Raw genomic sequence first — 26,421 nt, forward strand, 5'->3', positions numbered from 1 at the left:
GAGATAGTCTGTTCTAGTTGGTAAGGCTTGATGGCTCACCACTAAGTAAAAAGAGGAAATAGAAAATTGAGGGTATACTGATTCTCTTTCAGGTTATGATTTAGAAATTTTATATATATTTCTCAAATCCTTTTGGCTTAAATATACTATATGACCACACTGATCTTCAGAAAATGCTGGAGAATGTGTCTTTTTTTCTGAGCTACCTTGTGCCCAGTTAAACCTTTTATTACTGTAGAAGAGAAGAAGATAACCACATGATAGGTAGAGGTCCTTTCCACAGTCCCCTCAAAGATTTCTTCCTTTGTTCATGCAAATAATCCATGCTTGTCTATTCTCACCCATAGACATACCTTCTCCTCAAGGGAAACAATCTCAGCCAAAACCCAGGATCTTTAGGTGATAGTTTTCTTTCTTGGATCTGTGTGTGGCTTCTCTTGGTCTGGAAATCTGTTAACTAATAGACAAACTACTACCTTTCAACAGACACACTCTGCCACCACACACAACCACTATATAATGGTGGTGTAAGGATAGGGTAATTGTGATTTAAAAACCCATTCAGAAAAGAAGGAATGGAAAACACTTGATAGTCACTTATCCATAACAGTTGTCGTGTCTTTAAAAGTGGAATTGGAAAACTTTAAGTTCTGGCAGTAGAGTAAATTCCTTGGGTAGCTCATGTTGGATCTTCCATTTTTGCTCTCCTGACAGGAGCTAACACACAGCAACATTGTAAATATTTTTTCCAAACCTGTCTGGCTAATGTTTTAGGCTTTCTTTTTTTTTTTAATTACATGGTCTGCCTTCCAAGGGTCACCAGATTTACCAGGTATTTTGCTATAGCATCGTTTGCTCATTAGCTTTGTATTTGGAAGTACCCCTTGTCCATTCAATTGCTAAATCAATCACAAATATTTTTTACTTTGTTGCAGTAGTGCCAACTTCTAGGTATGAAATTTTGTATTAGTTAGGATATTAATTAGGCTGCTGTAACAAGAGGTACCTCTCACAATATGTTTGTTCAAAGGTAGTTTACAATATGTCCACCTAACAGTTTGCTGAGGGTGAGTGGTGGTGGTAAGGAGAAAACATGAAGGATTAAAGGAATACCTCTCCTAAGAGCACTACTCAGAAGTTGCACATACCACTTCTGCTAACATCTTTTTGGACAGAATTTACTAATATGTCAGTACCCAATTTTAAGGGAGCCCAACAAAGGCAATATTTCCAAAGAACCAAAATGTCATTTGCTTGATTCTCTTCATATACATTTGTTTTCTGTTTCATTATTACTGTGGTTGTGCTGTTCTTTATATTTTCTTTGGGTTAGATGGCTATTATTTTTCTGACTTCTTGATGGATGCTTAGATAATTGATATTCTTCTTTTTTTTCTGGTGTATAAGGCTATAATTTTTCCTCCAAACATAGCCTTAGCTGCATCTGCTACTACTTGATTATGTTGTATTATTATTCTGTTAAAAGTATTTTCTTATTTTTATTCTTTATGCATGGGTTCTGGCTAATTCCCAAATATTCAGGGATTTTCTGGCTCTCTATTTATTACTGATATATACTTTATTATCATTGTGTTCTTTTAACATACTCTGATCTTAATTCTTTCAGATTTGTTGAGACTTATATTATGGCCCATGATATGGTTAATTTTGTTTTTATGAATATCTAATATGCCCTGGAAGAAAAGTGTGTTTGTTGTTTGAGGAGTAGCATTCTGTTTAGATAGATTTTGTTCATCATATTGTTTAGATCTTCAGTATTAAGAGAGACTTTTTTCTTTTTTAGTCTGTTTTATCAATTATTGTAAGAGGTCTATTAAAATTTATTTTGAATATGAATTTAACTAATTTTACCTTTAGTTCTGTCAATATATTTGCTTTATATATCTTAAAGCTATGTCATTTAGGTGTGTACACATTCTATATTAAATCTTGCTGGTAGATTTGACCCTTTTATTATTATGAATGCTTTCTCTATTTCTGGAAATTATTCTCTTAAAGTCTACTTGGCTGCTATTACATAACTATTTCAGCTTTTTTGTGATACTTGTATATCTTTTCTATACTTTTACTTTCAACCTTTTAGGTTCCTTATTTTTAATCTGTGTTCTTTTGTAAACAGCATAAACTGTTTATGTAATTGACAGTTTTTGTCTTTTAATTGAGGTATTTAGTGCATTTACATTCTGTAGTTAAGAATATGTTTGGATTTAACTACTCTTCATACTATTCTGTGTGCTTTATGTTCTGTTTTTTTCCTCTGTGTTATTGCTTTTTGGGGATTAGTTAGGACTGCTTTATTTTTCTGTTTTTCCCTTTATTAGCTTATTAGTTATGTTTTGTTACTGTTCTTATATTCATTACCCTAGATATTATGACATTCATCCTAGATTTTAGAGTCTAATGGATTTTTTTTACCATAAAGCTTTTTGTAATTAAAGCTTTAAATACTCTTTTAACCTTTTGTAATAACATTGTCATACATTTAAAGCTACATATGTTTAGAATATATAGGATATTTTTGTTTTTGTTGTAGCCAATATTAATTTATATTTACCCACATATCTCTTTCTATTATTTTTCATTTCTTCCTGCATTTCCATGTTTCCATCTGGGATCATTTTCTTTCTGCCTGAAAATCTCCTTTTAGTGTTTGTTCTAATGTGGCCTCTTAGTGACGGATAGTCTCAATTTTGTTTTGTGTGAAAATATCTTTATTTTGCTTTCCCTTTTGAAGGATAATTTTTTGGATTTAGAGTTTTAAATTGGTAGCTATTTACATTCAAGACATGATATATCTGGACATGTTTTATGTTTATTCTTTCTGAGTTTTTAGTACTTCTTAAATCTATAAGCTTAATGTATTTCATAGGTTTAGAAAACTCTTGGTCATTATTGGGTATTGCTTCTGTGCCACATGCTCTCTCTTCTTCCTTCACTGACTTTGTTTCTCATTAGACATTTAAGTAATATTCCATATATCTCTTCAAATCATTTCTTTATTTTCCATCCATATTTTTCCATGCTTCACCCTGGATATTTTCTCCTTAGCTATCTTTGAGTTCACTAATTCTGTCATCTGCTTTGTGTAACTTGCTATTAATCATTTTTATCAAGTTCTTACTTTGTTACTGCATTTATAAGTTTTATAATTTCCCCTTTTTATAGATTTATTCTGTCATCCATTTTCTTTACAAATTTATCATAGTTGTTTTAAAAGCGATTTTAGATAACACCAATAATTGAGTCATCTTTGAGTTTGTTTTGTTTTATTTTTTGTTTTTGTTTCTTCCTGAATCAGATACTTTATTGACTGACAGACAGTATAATAAAATGTTATAGAGGCTTCAATGATACTTCTTCCTCCAAAGAGAATTTCACTTGTTCTTTGGTCAGCAGATAGAATGGGGACAAGTCAACTTAATCCAGTAGGATTGAAAGTAGTGGAAGTTGGGTTGCAGTTTTTGTAAAGCCTGGTTTACTCCTGGCTCATATCCACTAGTAAATAGTATATTTCTGGGGTTCCCATCTGAGAGCCAAGGGTGCTCATGAGGGCCTCTATTTATGGATTCTGAAATGGTATTATCTTCTCAGGTCCATTCTGCTGACCATTCTGAAATTGCTGACCATTCCATTCTATTTATCAATAGGCTTCTCCTTAGTATATAGCTAATAATCTGACAAATAACTAGAGAGTAAATTACTGCTAAGTTTTGAGATAACTTCTCTGCTCTTTTCTTTTTCTTGGGAACTTTGCAAGGTTGCCTTGGCAGCTTGCTTATACTTCCAAGCAGACTGTTTTAACCTGACTTTTCAACTTGCAGGTGATTTATTACTGTGCCACAAATTGCTCTCTTCACGCTCTAGAAAAGGAGATTTTTAGATGACAACCATATGCCAAGGCAAACTTCTGTGATCACAAGGAATTTTGAGAAGGATATTTATGGCCCACTAGCAGTTTAGGCTACATACATTTTGATAAGTTGTAATAAGTGGGACTTTAATTGGTATTGTATTCATTTTATATTAAAAAAAGGTTTCTTAATCTAATATTCATCCAGGAGTCTATGGATATTTTAGAGATTCATGAACTTTTCGAAAATATAAAAAGTATTCTGTATGTACATTTCTTCTATGAGAATTTATTTAATTTTCAAAGGATACATGACCCCAAATTTTCAGAAGTATTAACATACAGTATGTTTTCATCTTTACCACCTATAGAGTATAAACTTATTTATGTCTGACTTTATTTCACTCATTAGGATTTTAAATTTTTAACAAATTTCTAAATCAAGCTAAATCATAATCCAGATAATTTATTTTGTATCTGTTGTAAATAGTTGTCAGCTTTTTTCATGAATTTATCTTCTTCCAAAACATCTATAAACTTTTACCTGTATTAATATTTTTATTGGTGTTAAAGTTTCTAAAAATCACTTGGAATAGTCACATTCTTGTTTCTTCCTTGAATGTCAATAAGGATTCATCTCCATGGTATTCCCATTGTAAAGTGAGGAGATACTACTATAATTGTATTATTTAACTCTGAATTTTTATATAAAACCTTCAGCATGTTGAGAAATCTTTCCATATCTAACTTTGAAAGAATCTTAATCAGGAATAAGTGTGGAATTTTATTGAGTGCTTACTACCATCTTTTGAAAGAACTACAATTGTTTTTACTATTCTAATGATAAATTACATTGATAGTTTTTCCTATGGCATACCAGCCTTACACTTAATACCCAAAATCTGAGGGTATTCTAATTTGTTCTTGTATTCTGTTTGCTAAGAATATCTTAATAGAAGATATTCTTAATATCATTCTATAATAGAAGACTATAGTTTTTCTAGAGGAGGAGGGTGGGGGAGACTTTTCAGTATAAATAACAATAAGGCTGATGCCTGAAGAATGAGTCGGTATTAGCTAGTAAATTGGGACAGGAGAGTCATGGGGTGCGGGGGTGTTTCAGGACAAAGGAATAATGTATGTAGAGAACCTGGGTTTCAGAGAGCACAAGTTTCTATCCCACATCTACTCATGTACCAATATCTATATTCATATTTCTGCCTTTTTTCTTGTTATTCAGTGGTCCTCAACTCAGGGCAGTCCTTCCCACCACCAAGATAGTGTTTGTAAAGTAGGGAATTTATACTAAGCTCTTGAAGGATTCTGTAGATGTTACATAACCTGAGATTCCTCCTTTTAAGGGAAAGCAGTTAGCCATAGGAAAGGAATGCATCATACTGAAAACCGTTAAGACTGGGAGCAGTATTCTGAGAATTGGAGTAGGAAGGAGAAAAAAATAGCACTGAAACCACAATGGATGTAGTTGGAGACAATACAATCATACTAGGAAAACAATTCCATATTAAGAAATATTCTACACATTAAATTGATAATATATGGACTATATTATGGGACAACTTGACTGTAATGTAGTTTTGGCGTGAACATGTTCAGTATTAAGGACCAGCCACATTTTTAATCCTGGATAACTAGACTTGAAGATAAAGGACTTGGGCAAGAATCAAAGCGTACCTTCGTATTTCTTTTGGGGAAGAGCTACAAAAAAGAAAGCCAATTTCCAGGTTATAGGGAAACTTTTATATGCATTTGTAATAGTACTTTTTGTTTTTTGCCTCGCCTGCATGAAGGGAGAACACAGATTTTAATCTATGTTGAAAATCTTGGGTTATGTATTGCTGTAATGTAGTTACAATTTCCTATTCTCGAAGTTCAAAGAAAGTATCACTGACTACTTACGTCATGTACCAGTTGCTGTTACTGGTTCATTAGAAAAATAGTGATATTAATGCAGTTTCTTTGGGTAATGAGTTAGATGTCATATTTTTTTTCTGATTGCTTTTCATTGTGAGTGTAAGCAGAATTCTAAGATGGCCCCCATGATTTCTACCTACTGTTTTATGTGCCCAGTATAGTCTCCTCCCCTTAAGTGTGGACAGGACCAAGGACTACAGTTAGGCCACCAATCATTAACTCACGTTAATCAAGATTCTGGGTGGGCTTAACCTAATTTAAAAACCTAAAACATCAGAGAGATGCTTTCCTGCTGGTCTTAAAGTTGCAAGTTGCCATGTTGTGGAGAAGGCCACATGGCAAGAACCTGTGACCAACTAATAGGAGTAGAAAGTGGTCCCTGGCGAACAGCTGTCAGGCAAATGGGATCTCAGTCTTGGGCCACAAAGAAATGAATTCTTCTAATAACCTGAAGGAGCTTGGGAGATATTTCCTTAGTCAAGCTTCTAGCTGAGGATACAACTCGCTGACACCTGATTTCAGCAAAGTTCCTGAATCATGAAAATGGGGAAGTAATAAGTTTGTATTGTTTTAAGCCACTGTGTTTGTAATGATTTGTTACAGCAATAGAAATGGGTTTTTGTACCAGAAGTAAAAATGCAGAAATTTCAGTTATTCAAAATGCAGGAGCAGCTTTGGAGCTAGGTCTTTTACAGAGGTATACAGAAGCTGGAAGAATTTTGAGGAGAATGATAGAGAAAGCCTAAATGGTGTTGAAAAGACTATTGGTAGAAATATGGTTATCGAGAGTGCTGCCAATGAGGGTTCAGAAGGAAGGTAAATGACATGTTTTTGCAAACTAGGGGGATGGCTTGAGACATAGTGACAGAAAGCTTTGCAGAACTTGCAAGTGACAAACATGGATATGTAGCTAAGGAGATTTCCAAGCTGCCTGATTTAAAGATGCTATCTGGTTTCTTACTGTTTATACTAAAACGCTAGAGCAAAATGAATGAATCAATGAATATATACATACATACATACATACATACATACAAACAATACAATGCTAGAGCAGAGACATAGACTGTGGGAAGAAGGGTTAAATAAAAAGAACCAGGACTTAATGATTTTGATAATTCTCAGCCTTCTGAATGGCATAAGATGCTAAAAGTCAGAAATGAGTGACAAAAGTGTAGTATAGAAAAAAACATGTATAACTGTGTGACTTGTTAAAGCTCAGATCAAAACAAATCATAGTGTGTTCAATCACATAAAAAGCCCTTTCAGGAGATTAGTGTGTGTGTCTTGCATTCTTTGCAATCAAACCAGAGGGCTTCTAGAAATCATAAGGGTATCACCTCTTAACCATCTCAGCAAGGGGCCATGATTATTTCAAAAAGAACTGTGAATCTGGCTTTTGTCTAATGGAGTAAAACTGTGTGAAATCTGCAGAGGCCTTTAAGGTTCTTGAGAAGATTATTTTAGCAGAAACACTACCAACATGGACTAAGAGGGACAGGAAGTACAAAATGAAGAGAAAGACTCTTGGACTCCCAAACTTCTGCTGGCAGGAAGCAGGATGATAATATTATTCATTTGCAATCTTGTGCTACCTTTTATACAAGAGGAAGGATGACTCAGCGTGGAGCTGAGAGCCACAGAGAATTGTTCCTAGGCTTTGAAACCTAATCAAGAAATTAATTTACCCAGATGGATTTCAGAACAGCTTTGGACTAGTGATTCCTTTTTGTCTTCCATTATTTCCATTTAACTGAATATCTGTAGTTGTTACACTGTGTCTGTCCCACTATTCTGTGTTGGTGGGGATGGGATCAGATAATTCATCTTAGTTTTGCATTCCCACAAAGGGAGAGAGGTTGTGCCTCAGCAGCTGTACTTAATAGATTACACCCAGGAACTTCATCAGCACTTGGACTTTGAGCTGATAAGTGTAGGTGAGATATTTGGATTTTTTAATCTATGAAAGATATAGGTGAAATAGATACATGATGAGATACAGATTTAGATGATGAGATTTTGGACTTTGGGCTGTGAAAGGATGAGACTGTTAGAAATCTTAGGAGGAAATGAATAAATTTTGCATTTGAGAGGGATATGAGTCACTGGGTGGCAGAGGGCAGAATTCTAGTTACCACAGTTAGAGAAAACTCAAGTTAATTTATATTAAGAATTACTTAGTCAAATGTATAATTTTTTCCTTTCATCTTCTGTAGCTTTTATTATCGAATTAATTTCAATTTTATCATGGAAAAAATACCATGATAAAGTTTTATGTTAATACATAAAATATCTAATACATATTTTATGGGTTTTCCACATAGGCATGTTAAAGAAATCTTCTGCTTATTGTTATGTTATTATTATTTATACTTTCAATTTATTTTAAAGAATAAGTATAGAGAATAAGTCAATTATTCAGTCACTTGTTTTTTGAAGTTATCTTGACTAACTTGTTTATTATAGTTAGCTATTAACTAGAAAGTCTTTAAATAAAAATATTTTAAGAACAATGTTAACTTGGTAGTATTGATTTTTCTCTCATAGGTTTTACAGCCTTGTGACTTGTTCTATCAAGCCACTCAGATAGGTACAGAACCACAAGTGATTGATATATCAGTAAAATCCCTTACACTAAAGGTAAGTTAAAATGTAGTGTCATTCAGATCTTCAGTGAACTTTTTAAAAATTAATGAAACCTAGCAATAGGCAATTACTATAGCAAGTCTTTTAACTGATGACACAAAATGATGTTTAATATACATTTTATAATGAATGTTACATATTTTATCCTTGGCATTTGACTGCTTTTGTAGTTAACATCTAACATTCATATATATAATTAAATTACACTTCATCAGTTTAGTATCTGTTTACAAGATTGATGTAGATATTTTAACTATTGAAATTAGTTATAATAATCAAAAAACTTTGTAGGCAGTAAATTATATCTATTTCATGGTAGTAATATTAGTTTAATATTAATATTTCATGATCCTTCCCAAATATATTTAATGTTTTTTGAGTATATATTTTTGAAAGTGGTATGTGTAGATTTTTTTTATTAATTAAATTTTTTCCCACTAGGTTTCACCAGTTATCATAAATACTGTAATAATCATAACTTCAGCACTTTATACAACTAAGGAAACCATTCCACAAGAAACTGCTTCTTCCATAGCACATTTATGGGAAAAGAAGGATACAAAGAATTTAAAAATGTGGTTTCTTGAAGAACCAAATGTTGAAAACAAAACTCCCACACCTGAATTGGTACCCAAAGGAGAAATAATGAAAATGAACATTGATTCAATTTTTATAGTTCTTGAGGCTGGAATTGGTCATAGAACAGTACCTATGCTCTTGGCAAAATCACATTTTTCAGGGGAAGGCAAAAACTGGAGTTCCCTAATAAACCTGCATTGTCAGCTTAAGCTAGAGGTAAGCATATGTAGTATTTTCCCAGTTTTATAACAAATATTGCTATACATTAACTTTTTGGGGAATCTTGTTTAAATGTTTAGATTAAACTTATATATAATATTGACTTTAAAAACTTTTGGAAGAAAGTTTACAAATTTATGCCCTTGATAGAGTTTTTTTAATGTATAAATTACTTTTAGAGTATATATCCACATTGTTTGTATTTCAATTGATTTTATCAACGTAAAGGTGATATATAGTTAATGATTAGATTCAAAATTCTTATTTTTAAGATTTAAATTCAATACATTTTTTAAAAAAGAATAATAGATGATTTATGAGTCTTCAAAAGAGTAAATAGAAGAATATGCCTTATATTTTTATGTAATTCAGAATTTTTATACGCTAGTGAGAATCCACTAAGAGCTTTCAGATTTTTGTGACTCCTTTAATTATAAGGGAGATATTTGCTTTGAGCCAAAATGTATTTTGCTTTACAATTTATCTATATAGAATTATGCCCAGAGATATTTTTGTTTAAATTACTGAGTTTGTATCTAGTGGAAATCAATCTGATGTTCTACCTCATATCAATAAATAGGAAAATTTTAAAGCTGCTGTATTATTTATGTTGGTAGAGTTTATACTAATAGAGGTAGAACTGACTAACTAGATTTCAGTTTTTTTAATCCTGGCTAGAATTCTGTATACTTTGCAAAGGATTTGATCTAAGCAATCCAAGAAGTTCAGAGGATTCAAAAAAATAAATTGAATCATATGCTCCTTGCCTTTAAAGGCTTTTGAAAAGTCAGTAGAGATAGACAAACATGTTAAAAAATATCAGTATACATGATAAATGAATACAGTTTTTTATTATGCCAGCCTAGAAGTCAAGGAAAGATGCTTAAAAGGGAGTCTTACCTGGGTATAATTGTGAAAATTAGGCTATGAAGTTAGCCAGGTGAGGAAAGCGCTGAGCTAGTGTGTGTAGAAGACCAATGAATGGCACATAAAATAGTTTTCATATAGAAGAAATAACATAGCCAAAAGGAATAGTAGTGGAAAACAGGATTGAAGATCACTTTAGAAAAAGAATGCCTTACTTAATAACTTAAAAATTCTCCCTATAGGTACATTATTACAATGAAATGTTTGGTGTATGGGAGCCTTTGCTTGAACCCTTAGAAATTGATCAGACTGAGGATTTCAGACCATGGAATCTTGGAATCAAGGTATACTTGAAGTCTGAAAAAAATTTCCAAAAATTGAAGATGTCTATACTGCACAAAACACTTGAATTTTAATCACAAGAGTTCAGGTTTTCTCATTGTGAGCCTTGCCATGCTTGTTTTATATTATACTTTATGCTTCTAATATAACTAATTTTGTAGCATTATGTACTAGACACTGTTCTAAATAATGTACTTTTGCTTTAACCCTTAAAACAACGCTCTAAAGAAGGTAGTTTTTAACCTCATTTTAATGTGTTAGGGGACTGAGACCAGAGAGGTTAAAGGACTTCCCTAACATAATAACTTCAAAGTGGAACTGGTGGGATGCAGTGCTAGCTGTCAGCCCCCCTCATAACCGCCATGTTATATATATATATATATATATATTAGAGTGTATTATTATTATTTGTTTGAAATATATTGTGAATTTACGTAGTCATAAGAATCAGGACCTTTAGATGGATGAAATTGTGCTTCAAAGCAGGAGACTGAAGAATTATTAACATATCTCCTCTTTAATAATGATTCTCAGTCAACCGGTAGACAAATTTTTTTTGGTTAAAGCCAGTTAAAGTAACAACAATGGTGACTCAGTTTGCATGTCCAGCTTTTTGTATTAGATCACTGCATTCAATTTTCCATATATTTCAGGTAAAGGATGAGGATAAAGGAGCTTCTTGGGTGGTTTTGAGGTCAGAATATACATGGGTAGTGGATCTATGAATCCTAAAAAGAGATAAATGGTATTCATTCTCATAAGTCCTAAATTCTAGTGGCATGGGTTCCTAGGTTTCTGTTGTTTACAGCATAACCAATAGACTAAATGACTTCTCTAGCTCTGTATTTCCATATGCTGTGAAGTATGTGCTTTAAATTTTCATTCAAATGCCATACACATTTGGTAATTTTAGAGATTTTTTTTCCTTCTCAATTATGCCTGCCATTTTAATATTTTTGAGGATGAGAAGAATTTTCCTCTAATACTGCCCCTTTTCTATGTGACCTTAGTTGGCTGATACCCAAGTAATCCCAGTAAGGGAGTAGAACTGATAAAATTCATTGCTTTTGCTAGAGCTTTTAGGATTTGTCTAAAGTTTGTTTTTCCTTTACAAAACTAGTTGTTCTCCTAGGAATAAATTTCCCATATATTTCTGTGATTCATATGTCATTTTAGATGAAAAAGAAAGCAAAAAAGGCCATTGTTGAGTCAGATACTGAAGATGAAAATTACAAAGTTCCAGAATATAAAACTGTCATCAGTTTCCATTCAAAAGACCAACTAAACATTACATTATCCAAATGTGGCCTTGTCATGTTAAATAATTTAGTTAAGGTAAGAAAAATAAATTTGAAACTTTAAATGTTGGTGTGTTAGTCTGAGTTAACCCTTTTCTTTTAATGAATATGTTTTTTATTTACTTGTCTTATGTCCTTTAGTGTTATGCTTGTCATGTAGCTTTCCACATTTCATTTTATTTTATTTATAATAACTCTTACTAGGCATTTACAGAAGCTGCCACTGGATCTTCAGCTGTCATCATAAGGGATCTAGCACCATTTATGATTTTAAATTCTCTTGGACTTACCATCTCTGTTTCACCAAGTGATGCTTTCAGCGTACTCAGCATTCCTCTGGCAAAGTCATATGTATTGAAAAATGAAGAGAGTTTCAGTATGGATTATGTCCTAACTAAAGACAATGATCATTTCAATGCAATGACCAGCCTAAGCAGCAAACACTTCTTCATACTTCTTAGTAAGTGATAAATCACCTTCCTTGAACTTTAGTTTCTTTTAAGTTACATTTTATATCCCATTTTACTCATTTATGATATCTTACAGGCTTTTTGTCTCCTTCCTAATAGGTTGGGAATTTTGTTTTTCCCTTTGCTGAGCTGTGATAACTGTATTTTTATATTCCAAATTCCCACTTTCCTTATAATAGTGCTTTATTTAGAGCATCATAACTTATTGCTTTCTGCTTTAGGGAGAAAAATATTAGATCTTGTCTTTAGCTTTTACAAATTATACCTACTGGTGCTTGTTTTAACCACATTTGGTGTAATTCAGTAGTATTCTACCAGTTTTACAGTTGAATGAATTAAAAATAACGTTTGAATTCAAGAAAATGGCACATTATAATGGTTGTTGGGTTTGTAAATGGTTTTTATGTTCTGCCTATTTAGGTGAAAGCTTTTTCCTTTATCCTTTCTACTTCCCAGCTTTTCATTTTCATTAAGGTGAATGTAAATAAATTCTTAAATTAACATAGTATCTGCTCATTGTAAAGTTTATCAGTAAACTTTCCCACACTACTTTCTGATACTCTGACATTTAAATAGTTATGGGTGAGAGCATTTGAAAGATTAATTAGACATGGAGGTAGTTTACTAAAACTGATAGCTAGTGCTTTCTTAGTCAGGAAATGATGTGTTACAATGTCTGTGTTTCAAGTATTGACCCAGCATTGTCAGTGAATTGTTCTCATCAATTTTAGCTCTATTTGTTTTTGAAATAACATTATATATAATTACATATGTATGTATAAGGTAAATGTGTATAAAAATTTTGTATGATCAGGTCCTAGATATCACAAAAATTCACAGGTTGTTGGAAAAATTAAAAACTGAAAAATTGCAGCTACCTTGGTAATTGCCTAAGACCAGTGACTGCCTAAGAATTTATGGTTCTGGTTATTATGACAGGAAGCCAGGGATCAGTGTTCTTATATTTTCTCTGTTATTTTTAAAAGGTTTATATTTTTGTCTTAGGTTGAGCTATTGAATGAGATTTTTTTCATTAAAATTTTTTCTTGGCAAAATGCCTTAAAGGTTTTAGATGAATGCTGTGAAAATGCATTTGGTGTCTTAAAAATATCCCTTTGTATAGATTTTATCTCTACAAAGAAATATCCCTTTGTGTAGTCTTATATCCAAAGACTTCAGTGACTGTTACTCATAATTTTAAGAAATCATCAGATGTTTCTGGTGTTTAACATCTACTTAAAATTAATAAATGATGATTTGTAACAAAAACTTTCAAACATGTATATTCAATTTAGCCCCTGCTAATCACTCTACTACTGATAAAATTCCTTTAACAAAAGTGGGACGACGACTATACACTGTAAGACACAGAGAGTCTGGTGTTGAAAGATCTGTTGTTTGTCAAATTGATGCAGTGGAAGGAAATAAGAAGATAACAGTTCGCTCCCCAGTGCAGGTATGAAATGATCCATTTTTTTTGTGGGATCATATTTTTCATATTTGTGTGCTAAGAAAAAAAATTAAGCAAATTACTACCAAAAGAATACAAACTGTAATAAAAACAGAGCTAATATCAAAAAAGCAGAATCATTCCCAGTAATTGTACTGTTTCAGTATAAACAGTGGTAGGATTTTGAATATATTCTTGTCATTTTTGAAGAACTGTTTTGTAAAACCTTTTAGAAATATTATGTTAAAAAAAACACTCATCACAGTTTCGTTTTAAGGCTTTGTAGTATGTATCCTTTCATTTTAATTAGAGGACATAGTGGGAGACAGTATTTTCAGCTTTATGAGATAAAATTGATATATAATAAACTGCATTTATTTAAAATTGATGAGTTTTGACACAAAAATATTATCAATCAAGGTAATGAACATATTTATCACCCCAAATAGTTTTCTCTCTTCCTACTTCCCCATCCTAAGGTATGTACTGATATTTTCTTTACTGTACATTAGTTACACAATATATAGAATTTAATATAAATGGAATGGAGTACAAAATGTAATCTAGCTTCTTCCAATTGGCATAACTTTATATGTATCAACTTTCATGTTTAATGTTATATACCTGTACATGTTATTGTTGAGTAGTAATCTGTTACATGGATAAACCAAATACCATTTGGAGTGAATCTTTATATATGACATGAGGTAAGGGTTGAGGTTCATTTTTTCCATACAGCTGTTCAGTTCCAACAATATTATCCTTTTTCCATCAAATTGCCTTGACACTTTTGCCAAAAGTAAATTAACTGTATCTGTGGGCGTTTATTTCTGAACTCTCTATTCTGTTTCATTGGCCTGCTTATCTACTTTATCCCAGTACCACACTATCTTGATTAATAATTTATCCTGAGTCTTAATATCAGATAGTACAAATTATCCCACTTTGTTCATGTTCAAAGTTGTTTTGGTTATTCTAAGTCATTTCCATTTAAATTTTAGCCTCAGGTTTTCAACTTTTTATTCAAATATTTAGATAAATTGGCACTTTTTAGATTTCTAATTTTTTATTGCTAGTAGAAATACAGTTTATTCTTATATCAACCTGTATTACATAGCCTTACTAGACACACTTATTAGTTCTAGTCATTTTCTTATACATAGTTATGATATCTACAGATAAAGACATTTTTACTTCTTTTCCAGTCTGGGTTTTATTTTATTTTATTTTTTTCTTACCTGTTGCACTGGCTAGAAATCACAATACAACATGAATAGGAATTTTGAAAGCAGATGTTTTTGCCTTGTTCTCAGTCTTAGGGAGAAAGTATTCAACTCTCACCATTAAGTATGTTTCTAGTTGTAGTTTTTATAGATATCCTTTCTCAGGTTGAAAATGATCCTTCTAGTCCTTCTTTGCTGAGAGTTTTTATCAGAAATGGATTATGGACTTTCTTCAGATGATTTTCTGTTTAGTGACAAGATCATTTTAAAGAAATTTGTTACTGTGAATTACATTGATTTTTAATTATTACATTGAGTAATGACTGATAGGTTTTTAAGTGTTAAATTTGCATTCCTGAGAAAAATCTCATTTGGTCATTAAGTATTATTAACCTTTTAATGTATTGTTGCATTGATTTGGTAAAATAATGTTTAGAATTTTGCTTCTGTGTTCATGAGGGATTTTGGTCTAATTTTCTTGTAATGTTTTTCTTATGTGAAGGTTTTTCATTACAATTTCACTTTATTTAAGAGATAAGGGCTATTCAGGTTACCAGGTACTTCTTGAGTGAGCTTTTCTAATAATTTGCTGTTTTTCATGAAACTTGTCTGTGAATTATTTCTGTTTTTATTTCACTCATAGTTTATTTTCATTGGGTATAAAAATCTAGATTGACAGGTTATGTTTTCCATACTTCTAAGATGTTCCACTGTTGACTGGATTACATTGTTTCTGACTAGAATCTGCTATTACTCTTACCTTTGCTCTTTAAGGAAATGTGTCAGTTTTTTCTTTATATGCTTTTACTTTTATCACTCGATTTAAGCAATTTGGCTGTGATGAATCTTAGTTTACTTCATGTTTCTTGTATTTGGGTTTATTAAGCTTGAATCTGTGGATTTACAGTTTTCATCAACTTTTTGCCATTATTTCTTCAAAATATTTTCCTGTCTTCCCCCTTTCTTCTCTTCTTCATGGACCATAAATTAGGTACATAGGAGTGTAAACTTGCCCCCCAGCTCACTAATTCTCTGTTCATTTTTTCTTTCAGCTTTTTCATTCTGTTTCTATTTTTATAATTTCAATTGTTATATCTTTATGTTCACTATTATTTTTTAGTGTCTAATCTGCTTTTTAATCCCATCCAATGTATTTTTATCTCTAGAAGTTTGCATTTTTATTTATTTTTTCCATGTCTTTTAAAATATACTTAATCTTTCTCATCTCTTTTGGATGTTTTAATATCCTTGTTACATGTTTTAATATCCATGTTATGGTAGAATACTAATACTACCATGTGTATCATTTCTGATTTGTTTGAGTTTTTTAAAAAAAATTCTCATTATGGGTCATGTTTTAATTCTTTTTGTGTGTCAAATAATTATTAGATGCCTAAAATAGTGAATTTTATCTTATTGGGTATTTATATCTATTTGTATTCCGTTATGTATTCTTGAAACTTATTCTCCAACACAATGAAAGTTGGAAAATAATTTTTTTCAGTACTAATTTTTAAATTTTCATGTGTTACTAAAGCATTCTTTAGAGCTAATATTGCCCCACTGTTAAGGCATTGTAACCAATGCCCTTTGTACTAAATACAGTATTACCATTTTTGGCTGATGAGAAAAAGGAACTGTGTGTCAGTACCAGAGATTTTTCTTCTTGTCCCTTTTGGGTGGAACTTTACTGAACTGTAGCTAGTTTTACTTATGTGCCTGTGCCATTCAGTATTAAACTGAAGTTTTGTGAATAGGGAACTCTCTAAAGTCTCAGATTTCCTTTTTCCAACAGTTGCCTCTACATGTAGCTTTCTCCTCTCTAATACAATGTGCTGTGAGTTTAAGCCACATTGGCCTCCCAAATTCTCATATCAATCTCTTCAACTCAGGCAGACTGGACTGTTTGACTTCTCCTTCCCACACAGTAGCCTAGAAACTCTTGAGCAGCAAGCTGGAGCAATATACAAGCAGCAATAAGCAATAACTTATCTTGTTGGGACTGCTTTCTTCCTTTCGTTCTTTTTTTTCTATACAACATGTTGCCCAATATCTGAAAACCATTGTTTAATGTGTATTTTTCTCTCCTGTGTTTTAGTTGTTTAAGTTGGGAAGGCATACCTGGTCCCTATTCCATCATGGTTGAATATAGAATTCTTTCTCTTTTGTTTTTGATTTATAATTAATGGTTTTAAAGGTGACTATTGCACTGTTCTCATTTTGTAAATTTCACTAAACAGTTTAACATTAATTTTTTATAGATACTACTTATAGAAATCAAAATGTATTTCTATTGTTTCAAATAGGCAGAGCAGTTTATCTAGAAATAAAATATGGTGTAAAGATTATCTATTTATCATTTAATTCTCAGCATGTTTTATATTTTGGTATGATTTTTTAAAAATAGATTTAGTAAGTATAGAAAGATTATACAAGAAAGTGTTTTACTAACCACTTTGTTTTTATTTATCCCAAAGGTAAATATAAATGTGTGGAGATTTCTCTGATAATATATTTTAATCAAAATAATGTTAACTTTTACATCACTGTTATATGCTACTCATTGGATGACATAATCTGTGTATACTCTCTCAATGATGAGATATGAGAGAATATATGGAGAGTATCTCACCTAATAAGTATCATAAAACAGTGAGGTAAAAAGGTAAGATGTTTCCAAGCCGGTGGCTAGTTTTTATTTTGTCATAAGACATTTAAAATTCTAATGTAATATTTTTTCCAATAATTTTTCCTAGGTCAAGAAAATAACATCTTATTTCCTTCTAGGATTTTTAAAGTTTCATTTTGAGATTCCTTTTCTATACAACTGTAGAAACTTTCCTTTTATTTTTTAGTATAAATGCATGTTTGTTTCTTTTCTAATTTCTATGAACAAGGTAAATATTGCCTGGTAGTTCCTTTTTATGGATATTTAGATAGAATTTTTGTTAATGTTCTTAGGAATGATACTAAATATTATTTGTTTTTCTTTCTCAGATTAGAAATCATTTTTCAATCCCACTTTCTGTTTATGAAGGGGACACTTTATTGGGAACGGCTTCACCTGGAAATGAATTCAACATACCATTAGCATCTTACCGGTGATTTTTTTTCTTTATTTTTTATTTGCTCTAAAGTTTCTTCTAGAAATTTTAGTTTCTGATTTGGTAGGGATATCTATCTTTAAATTATCAAGCTTTGATCAAATCTATACTGTTAATGGCTCATCTAGTTATAGGGCTCATAGTAGGTTTTCTTGTTAGAAGCATCATTTAGTGTATTTACTATATGCCATGTAAATTATTTATGCTTTTACTAGTAAAAATAATAATTACATGCTTGCAATATAGCCATAATAATTTTTTAAATGTCATACTGAGCATGATTGGTGGCTTCTGGGTTTGCATATGCTATTATTTAGTGATTCTTACTTTTCAAAGGTTTTACAGTAGAATTTTTTGAAATTCCTTTAGAAACCGTAAAGTATTTAATCATTTTATCTACATATTTATTATTTGCTCAATGATAGAATTGTAAATGGAGATAAATATTATATCAATCTTATTTAAAGTAATTAGTTTATATGAAATAAAATCTTATATGTATTAAGAAAGGGTTATTAAAATTATAACAAAATATGAATGATAGGTTAGTCTTATAACTATAGGATTAATGTAATTATCCTAAAAAGCAATTATTGTTCAGGGTATTTAATCTGGAATTGGAAATAATCTCTGTTAGATTGAACTCTAGGACAGATTAAAATTTTCCTCAGAATAAGCATCATAGTTTTTCTAAGTGTCGTTTCAGAGCCCACACTAGACATGGACACTTAGACCTCTAGTGCAGAAGAATATAGGCAAAACTATATGTAGAGCTTAAATACTCCCTGCCTGTATTTGTTCTGACCCCAATGTTTAGAAAACAATCTAGCAGTTTTAGGCATATATTTTCAGGTAGTAGACCCAGCTCACTCTAGTGAATGTTTTATTACTTAGTTCAAACTTACTGAGAGAAAGAATTATATTGTTGTTACTATATTATATTGGTTTCAGATATACAATATAGTGATTGAACAAATTGTTACAAAATGCTCATACAACTGTAGTTACCAACTGTCACCATACAAAGATATTAACAAAATTATTAACAAAAAAATAACTATTCCCTATGCTGTACTTTTCATCCCTGTGACTTTTTATTTTATAATTGGAAGTTTCTATTCTCTTTACACTCATACTCTGTGTTGTTCATCTAACCTCCCACCTCCCTTGTGGCAAACACCAGTTTGTTCATCAGGTTTATGAGTCTATTTCTGTTTTGTTTGTTTTACATTTTAGGTTCCATATACAGCTGAAAACATATGGTATTTGTCTTTCTCCACCTGGTGTATTTCACTTAGCATCATATCCTCTAGGTCCATCCATGTTGTCTCACATGGCAATATTTCACTCTTTTATATGGCTGAATAAATAGTCCATTGTATATATATATACCACATCTTCTTTATCCATTCATCTGTTGATGGACACTTAGATTCCTTCCATATTGTGGCTATTGTAGATAATGCTGCAATAAACAGGAGTACATTTATTTTTTCCAGTTAGTGGTTTCATTTTAAATACCTTGAAGAGGAATTGCTGAATCATATGGTAATTGTATTTTTTAATTTTTGAGGACTCCCATACTTCCTTCCATACCTGTTGCACCAATTTAAACATTCCTATCAACACTGAACAAGGGGTTCCCTTTTCTCCACATCATCACCAGTGCTTGTTGTTTCTTACCTTTTTTTTACTAGCCATTCTCACTGGTGTGAGGTGATAACTTACTGGGGTTTTGATTTGCATTTCTCTGATGATTAGTGACATTGAGCATCTGATGTGTCTGTTGGTCATCTGTATGTTTCTTTGGAAAAATAAGTAGTCAGGTTGTTTGCCATTTTTTAATCAAACTGTTTTTCTGGTGTTGAGCTGCGTAAGTTCTTTATCTGTTTTGGATGTTAGCCTTTTTTCAGATATATAACTTGCAAATATATTCCTTTTTCATTTTGTTGATGATACCTTTGCTGTGCAGAAGCTTTCTAGTTTGATAGAGTCCGACTTGTTTATTTTTGCTCTTCTATCTCTTCCTTACTAATGCCAGTGTTGACGAGTTTACTGAAGTTTTACTTTAGTTTTATGGTTTCAGGTCTTATGTTTAGGTCTTTAAAAAATTCACATTTATTGGTAAAAGACAGTGGTCCAGTGTCATTCTTTTGCATGTAGCTGCCCATTTTTCCCACACTATTTATTGAAGAGACTGCCTTTTGCCTCCTTTATCATATATTAACTGTCTATATAAATGTGGGTTTTTTTTGGACTCTCAATTTTGTTCCATTGATCACTGTGTTTCTTTTTGTGCCAGTAACATACTGCTTTTGATGACTATAGCTTTCTAGTATAGTTTGAAATCAGAGACCGTGATACCCCCAGCTTTGTTTTTCCTTCTCAAATTTGCTTTGGTTATTTTGTATGGAACAAAATATTTGCTCTAATTCTGTGAAAAATGCCGTTAGTATTTCCATATGGATTGCATTGAGTCGGTAGATTGCTTTAGGTAGTATGGACATTTTAATAATATTAATTCTTCCTGTTCGTGAGTGTGGAATACCTTTTCATTTATTTGTTCTTTAGTTTATTTCATCAATGTCTTACAATTTTCAGTGTACAGGTCTTTGTCCTCCTTGGTTAAATTTATTCCTAGGTATTTTATTCGTTTTGTTGAACTTGTAAGTGGGATTGTTTTTTTTTATTTCTCTTTATGATAGTTTGTTATTAGTATATTAAAGTACAGTTTTCTTTATATTGATTTGTATCATGACCTATTGAATTCATTTAATTCTAATAGTCTTTTGGTGGAAAATGAGGGTTTTCCCTGTATAATATCATGTCAACTGCAAATAGTAACAATTTAAATTCTTCCTTACTAATTTGGATGCCTTTTATTTCTTTGTCTTTTTTTCTAATCGTTTTGGGTAGGACTTCTAATACTATGTTGAATAAAAGTGATGAGTGAGCTTGATTATATTGTTCCTGATCTTACCAGAAAAGCTTCAGATTTTCACCACTGAGTATATTAGCTGTGGGTTTGTCATATATGGCTTTCATTATGCTGAGGTAGGTTCTCTCTATACTCACATTGTTGAGAGTTTTTATCATGAATAGATGCTGAATTTTGTCAAATGCTTTTTCTGCATCTGTTGAGTATATGGCTTTCATCCTTCCTTTGGTTAAAGTAGTGTGTCACGTGGAATGATTTGTGGCTATTCAACCATCCTTGCTTCCCTGGAACAAATCCCACTCGGTTATGTTGAATGTTTGTTTTAATGTATTTTTGAATTCTGTATGCTGATATTTTATTGAATATTCTTACATCTGTGTTAATCAGGGAAATTATGTGTAGTTTTCTTCTTTTTATAGTCTTTTTATCTTTTGGTATTAGAGTGATGCTGGCCTTAAAGGATGAATTTGGAAGTTTTCCCTCTTCAGTGTTTCTGAGTAGTTTCAGAAAGATAGGTATTAACTCTTCTTTCATTATTTGGTAGAATTCACCTGTGAATCCATCTTTCTTCAGCATTTGCTTTCTGGGAGTTTTTTCCTTACCTATTCAATTTCTTCTTCATTCAGTCTTGGGAGATTGCATGTTTCTAGGAATTTATCTATTCTGGGTTGTCCAATTTGTTAGCATATAATTTTTCATAGGAATCTCTTATAATCGTTTGTATTGCCATGGTGTCAGTTGTCACTTCTCTTTAATTTCTGATTTTATTTATTTGAGCCCTCTTTTTTTCTTGGTATGTCTAGCTTAAGTTTTTCAACTTTATCTTTTCGAATAACCAGGTATTTGATTGATCTTTGTATTGCTTTTTTAGTCTCTATTTCATTTATTTCCCTGTTTTTATTATTCCTTCCTTCTATTAATTTGGGCTATGTTTGTTCTTCTTTTTCTAGTTCCTTTAAATGTAAAGTTAGGTTGTTTGAGTGTTTCTTATTTCTTGAGATAGGCCTCTATTGCTGTAAACTTCCCTCTGAGAATTACTTTTGCTGCTTCCCAAAGATTTGAGACATTGTGTTTCTGTTTTCATTAGTCTCCAAGTATTTTTTTATTTACTCTTTTATTTCTTCATTGACACTTTGATTGTTTAGTAGCATGCTGTTTAGCCTCCACCTCTTTGTGTTTTTGTTTTTTCCTGTAACTGATGTCCACTCATACAATTGTAGTCAGAAAAGATGCTAAATATGATAACATCTTTTTAAATTTATTAAGAGTTCTGTTTGGCCTAACATGATCTATCATGGAGAATATTCCATGTGCCCTTGAAAAAAAATGTGTTACTATGCTGCTTTTGGAAGGAATACTCTGTATATGTGTTAATTCCATCTGGTCTAATATGTTGTTGAAAGCCACTGTTTCCTTATTGGTACTCGCATGATCTATCCACTAATGTAAGTGGAGTGTTAAAAGTACCCTGCTATTTATTATGTGCAATTTCTGCTTTATGTCTGTTAATATTTGCTTGATATATTTAGATGCTCATGTTTGAGTGCAGATGTTTACAATTATTATATCTTCTTGCTGGATTGAACCCTTTCTTAATATGTAATGCCCTTATTTGTCTCTTACAATATTTGCCTTTTAGTCTAATTACCTATTCATTTTCTAATTACCTATACATTTTCCTGTTACTAGTAATTTGTTCAGATTTTCTATTTCTTGATTTAACATTGCTATGACAGTTTTTTTTTTCATGTCCATTTGCATGAAATTTTTTTCCAACCCTTCACTTCCTGTTTGTGTGTATTTAGGTCTGAAATGAGTCTCTTATAGGCAAGCATATACATGGGCCTTGTTTTTTATCCATTTAATCACCCTGTGTCTTTTGATTGGAACATCTAGTCCTTTTACATTTAGAATATTAACAGGTGTGTACTTACTGCCATTTTGTTAAATGTTTTCTGTCTGTTTTTGTAGTTCCCCTCTGATCCTTTCTTCTTGCTGTCTGTGTAATAACTATCTATTATGTTATGCTGATATTCCTTTCTCTTTATTTTTTGGGTATCATACATTTTTTGTTTGTAGTTACCATGAGTTTCATATATGACCTCTCATATATATAGCAGTCTGTGTTAAGTTGATGGTCACTGAAGTTCATATACATTCTAACAGCACTATATTTTTCACTCCATCTCCTCCATGTTTTAGAATATGATGTCTTATTTTACTCCTTTTAATTTAGTGATTGCCTTAACTTTTACACATGATTAGCAACTTTTGTCTTTTAATCGTCATGCTAACTGAAAGTGACTGATATTACCTTTACTATAAGTTTGCTTTTACCAGTATAGTTTTTTCTCCTTCATAAGTTTCTTGCTTGAAGTTAGGACCTTTTTATCTGAAAGAAGTCCCTTTTAATGTTTAGGGCTGATTTAGCACTGGTGAAGTCCTTTATGTTTATCTGTGAAACTGTCTCTCCTTCAGTTCAGAATGGTAATCTTGCCAGGTGGCGTATTCTTGGTTACAGGTTTTTCTCTTTCAGCACTTTGGATATATCATGCCACTCACTCCATTCTGACCTGTGGAGTTTTTGCTGAATAATCAGCTGAAAGCCTTGCCTGTGACTTGTTGCTTTTGCTACTTTTAAGATTCTCCCTTTATCTTTGATCTTTAACATTTTAACTACTGTGTGTTTTGGTGTCAGTTTCCTTGGGTTCATCTAGTTTGGGTCTCTCTGTCATTCCTCAATCTGCACGTTTTTTCCTTGCCCAGGTTAGGGAAGTCTTCTGCTATTGTTTCATCAGATAAGTTTTTCCATTCCTTTTTCCTTTTTCTTTTTGGACTCCTATAATGCCAATGTTAGTATGTTTGATGTTTTTCCAAATGGTCCTTAACCTTCCTTCATTTCTTTTCATTCTCTTTTCTTCCTGCTAGTCAGCTTAAGTGCTTTCTAGTATTCTGTCTTCTAGATTGCTGCTCTGTTTTTTTCTGCATCCTCTAATCTGTATTGATTACATCTAGCTTATTTTTCATTTCATTTATTGTATTATTCATGTCTGATTGGTTCTCTTTTTCATATATATATTTTCTTTTTCTTTGTTGAAGTCCTCTGTGAGTTCATTCACTCTTCTCCCAAGTCTGTTGAGCACCTTTATAAGCATTACTTTGAAGCTCTTATTGGGTAGATTGTTTAATCTATTTCATTTAGTTCCTTTTTGAAGTTTGTCTTGTTCTTTTGTTTGGAGCATATTCTTTAGTCTACTCATTTTGTTTGATTTTCTGTGTTCATTTCTGTGAATTAGGTGAAGGTACTACCTCTCCTAGTCTTGAAGGAGTGCCCATATGTAGGAACATCCCCTAGGTAGATTGTGAGTGCCTGTTGGCTGGGGGCATGCCAAAGGGGATTTTAGGTAAATGTTGCATGGTGTTCCCTTGGTGGGATTGCTGGATCTTTGGTGGATTCTTTTGTGTGGTGGTGGGAGCAGGTTGGCCACGTCAAAGTGCACCAGGAACTGTTCTGTGCCTCCGGACCTTGCTTTCATCAGCACTGTCAACATGTGGGGGGAGTGTGAACAACAGGACTCCCTACCACCTCCAGCCCTCATTGTTCTGGCAGTTGTCCCACCATTTGGTGAATGCTTTTGCTCTAAAAATTAGCTTCCTTCACTCCTACTCTAGTTGCCCTTTAAACCACTTGTGTGTGTGTGTGTGTGTGTGTGTGTGTACACGTACGTACACACCCTGGGGCAGGAGAATCTACCCACAGGTCCCTCAGTAGTGTCCCTCCCTATTGCAGGTCATAGCATTGAGATGAGATCTATTCTGCCATTACAGTACCTCCCTCTCTCTTATCATTTTTTGTGTGGTCTTTCTATCCCTTGTGCAAAAGCTGTTCATTTAGCCTTCTGTTCTACCTCAGGAGAAATGGCTCTGTATGTAAGTATAAATACATTGTGTTCATGGGAGGAGGTGAGCTCAGGCATTTTATACTCTGCCATCTTGGACCTTCCTTGTAAGATATATTTAGAAATTTCTGTGAAGAACTTTAAAATCCATTTTGTTCTTGGATAATAAAAGTTAATGCCATTCTGCTTATTAATTTTATAATAAATTATTACTATGTATTTTGTGACTGTTCATAGGAGAGAAAACTTAAGTCATTAGAGTATCTTCACACCATTTTGTTCAAGGCTAAATTTTAATTTGTTACATGGAAGTTAATCAGTCTTAATTAGAATTTTCAGTGACTAGTTTTAATCCAATGCTTAGATGTTGGTATACTTAAATTTAAGTTGTGATACCTTGAACTAGCAAATGGCTATCTTTCCCTAAAAAATTTTAAATAAAATGGCTCTTTAACTCATTTAGTAAATATTTATCAAGTGCTTTGTTGTATATAGGCACTACTGAAGGATAACAAGATGGACTGTTCTCCTTGGGAGATAATATTATGTAAATATGGAAGAAGACACTGGGTTATGGAGAGTTACAGAAAGAGTTATAGTTGCAGTAAACTATGGAAACCAAAGAAGGGATTAACAATTGATTCATTGGAGAGGTATAAGAATTACAGGTAAAATATAATGTGTAGTTTAGCAGGTAAGGGCAATCTTCAGTTGAAGGAATTTCATGAACAAAGATAAGGAGGCAAGGGAACACAGCGTTTATATATGTCTGCAAAGAATAGTTGAGGCTCGATTGTGGTGTATGTTGGAAGATGCTTGTTTAAGTTCATGTTGAAATAGTTATTCTCTCACTTTTTTGCCCCCATTATATAAATTTGATCTCCATCTTAAAAATCAGCTGTTTCTTTCTTCCTCCCTCAAGACATTTGGTGTTCTTTTGTTACAAGACCATTCACCCCATCAGTTCTTTTCTTCCAGAACTCTCACCATTGATCTTCTTTCTCTCATGTTTTCTCCTCGTTCATTTCTTAAACTTTCTTTAATCTTGCCTTTTTCCCTAGTACAGGTCTTCTCTTCAGAATGAAGCTTTTGGAGAAAATTGTCACCTCTGCAAAACACTACATCCAGTCTAGAAAGAGTTTACCACACTCTAATGCCCTCAATCTACTGTGTACATGTGTTTTTTTGTATGTATCACAGCTCACTAGTTACTTTCAGCATTACATTTCCCACATGATTGGGATCTCTCTAAGAATGTAAATGACTTACTTGTTCATTTCCAGTTTTACCTTCTTATTAGTAAAAGATGCAACAAATGTTTTGAGTGTATTACATTAGTTTAATTTGGAGAAAATTAAGTTTTTATAATAAGAATGGAAAATAATGAAAATTACAGAGAAAGTATAGAAGCAGAATAGGTTAAATCTGACAGCTGATTTGACAAATAATGTATCTGTGTCATAGGAGAATAAAGAGTCTAATATTTCATAGTTCAGAGTGTCAGTAGCTGGAAGTTCCTGAAAAAGGACACAGAGAAGTGGGTAAGGAGGGTTCAGAGTTCAGTATAGCAAATTCAGGTACTG

The 26,421-nt window shown here is 32.3% G+C and overlaps 1 protein-coding gene across 3 annotated transcripts in view; it reads left to right on the forward strand.

Moving 5' to 3' along the window:
• The window catches only part of VPS13A (vacuolar protein sorting 13 homolog A), a 233,046-nt gene that overhangs the window by 117,738 nt on the left and 88,887 nt on the right, over positions 1–26,421 (forward strand). For all 3 annotated transcript variants that reach the window (XM_017674002.3, XM_017674001.3, XM_017674000.3), the window contains exons 40-46: positions 8,351–8,443; positions 8,891–9,244; positions 10,357–10,458; positions 11,633–11,791; positions 11,959–12,214; positions 13,520–13,680; positions 17,895–17,998. In XM_017674002.3, the coding sequence (XP_017529491.2) occupies positions 8,351–8,443; positions 8,891–9,244; positions 10,357–10,458; positions 11,633–11,791; positions 11,959–12,214; positions 13,520–13,680; positions 17,895–17,998 (1,229 nt within the window). The remainder of the gene's footprint in view (positions 1–8,350; positions 8,444–8,890; positions 9,245–10,356; positions 10,459–11,632; positions 11,792–11,958; positions 12,215–13,519; positions 13,681–17,894; positions 17,999–26,421) is intronic.

Source organism: Manis javanica, chromosome 2 (genome assembly GCF_040802235.1).
Source record: "Manis javanica isolate MJ-LG chromosome 2, MJ_LKY, whole genome shotgun sequence".
NCBI lineage: Eukaryota > Metazoa > Chordata > Mammalia > Pholidota > Manidae > Manis > Manis javanica.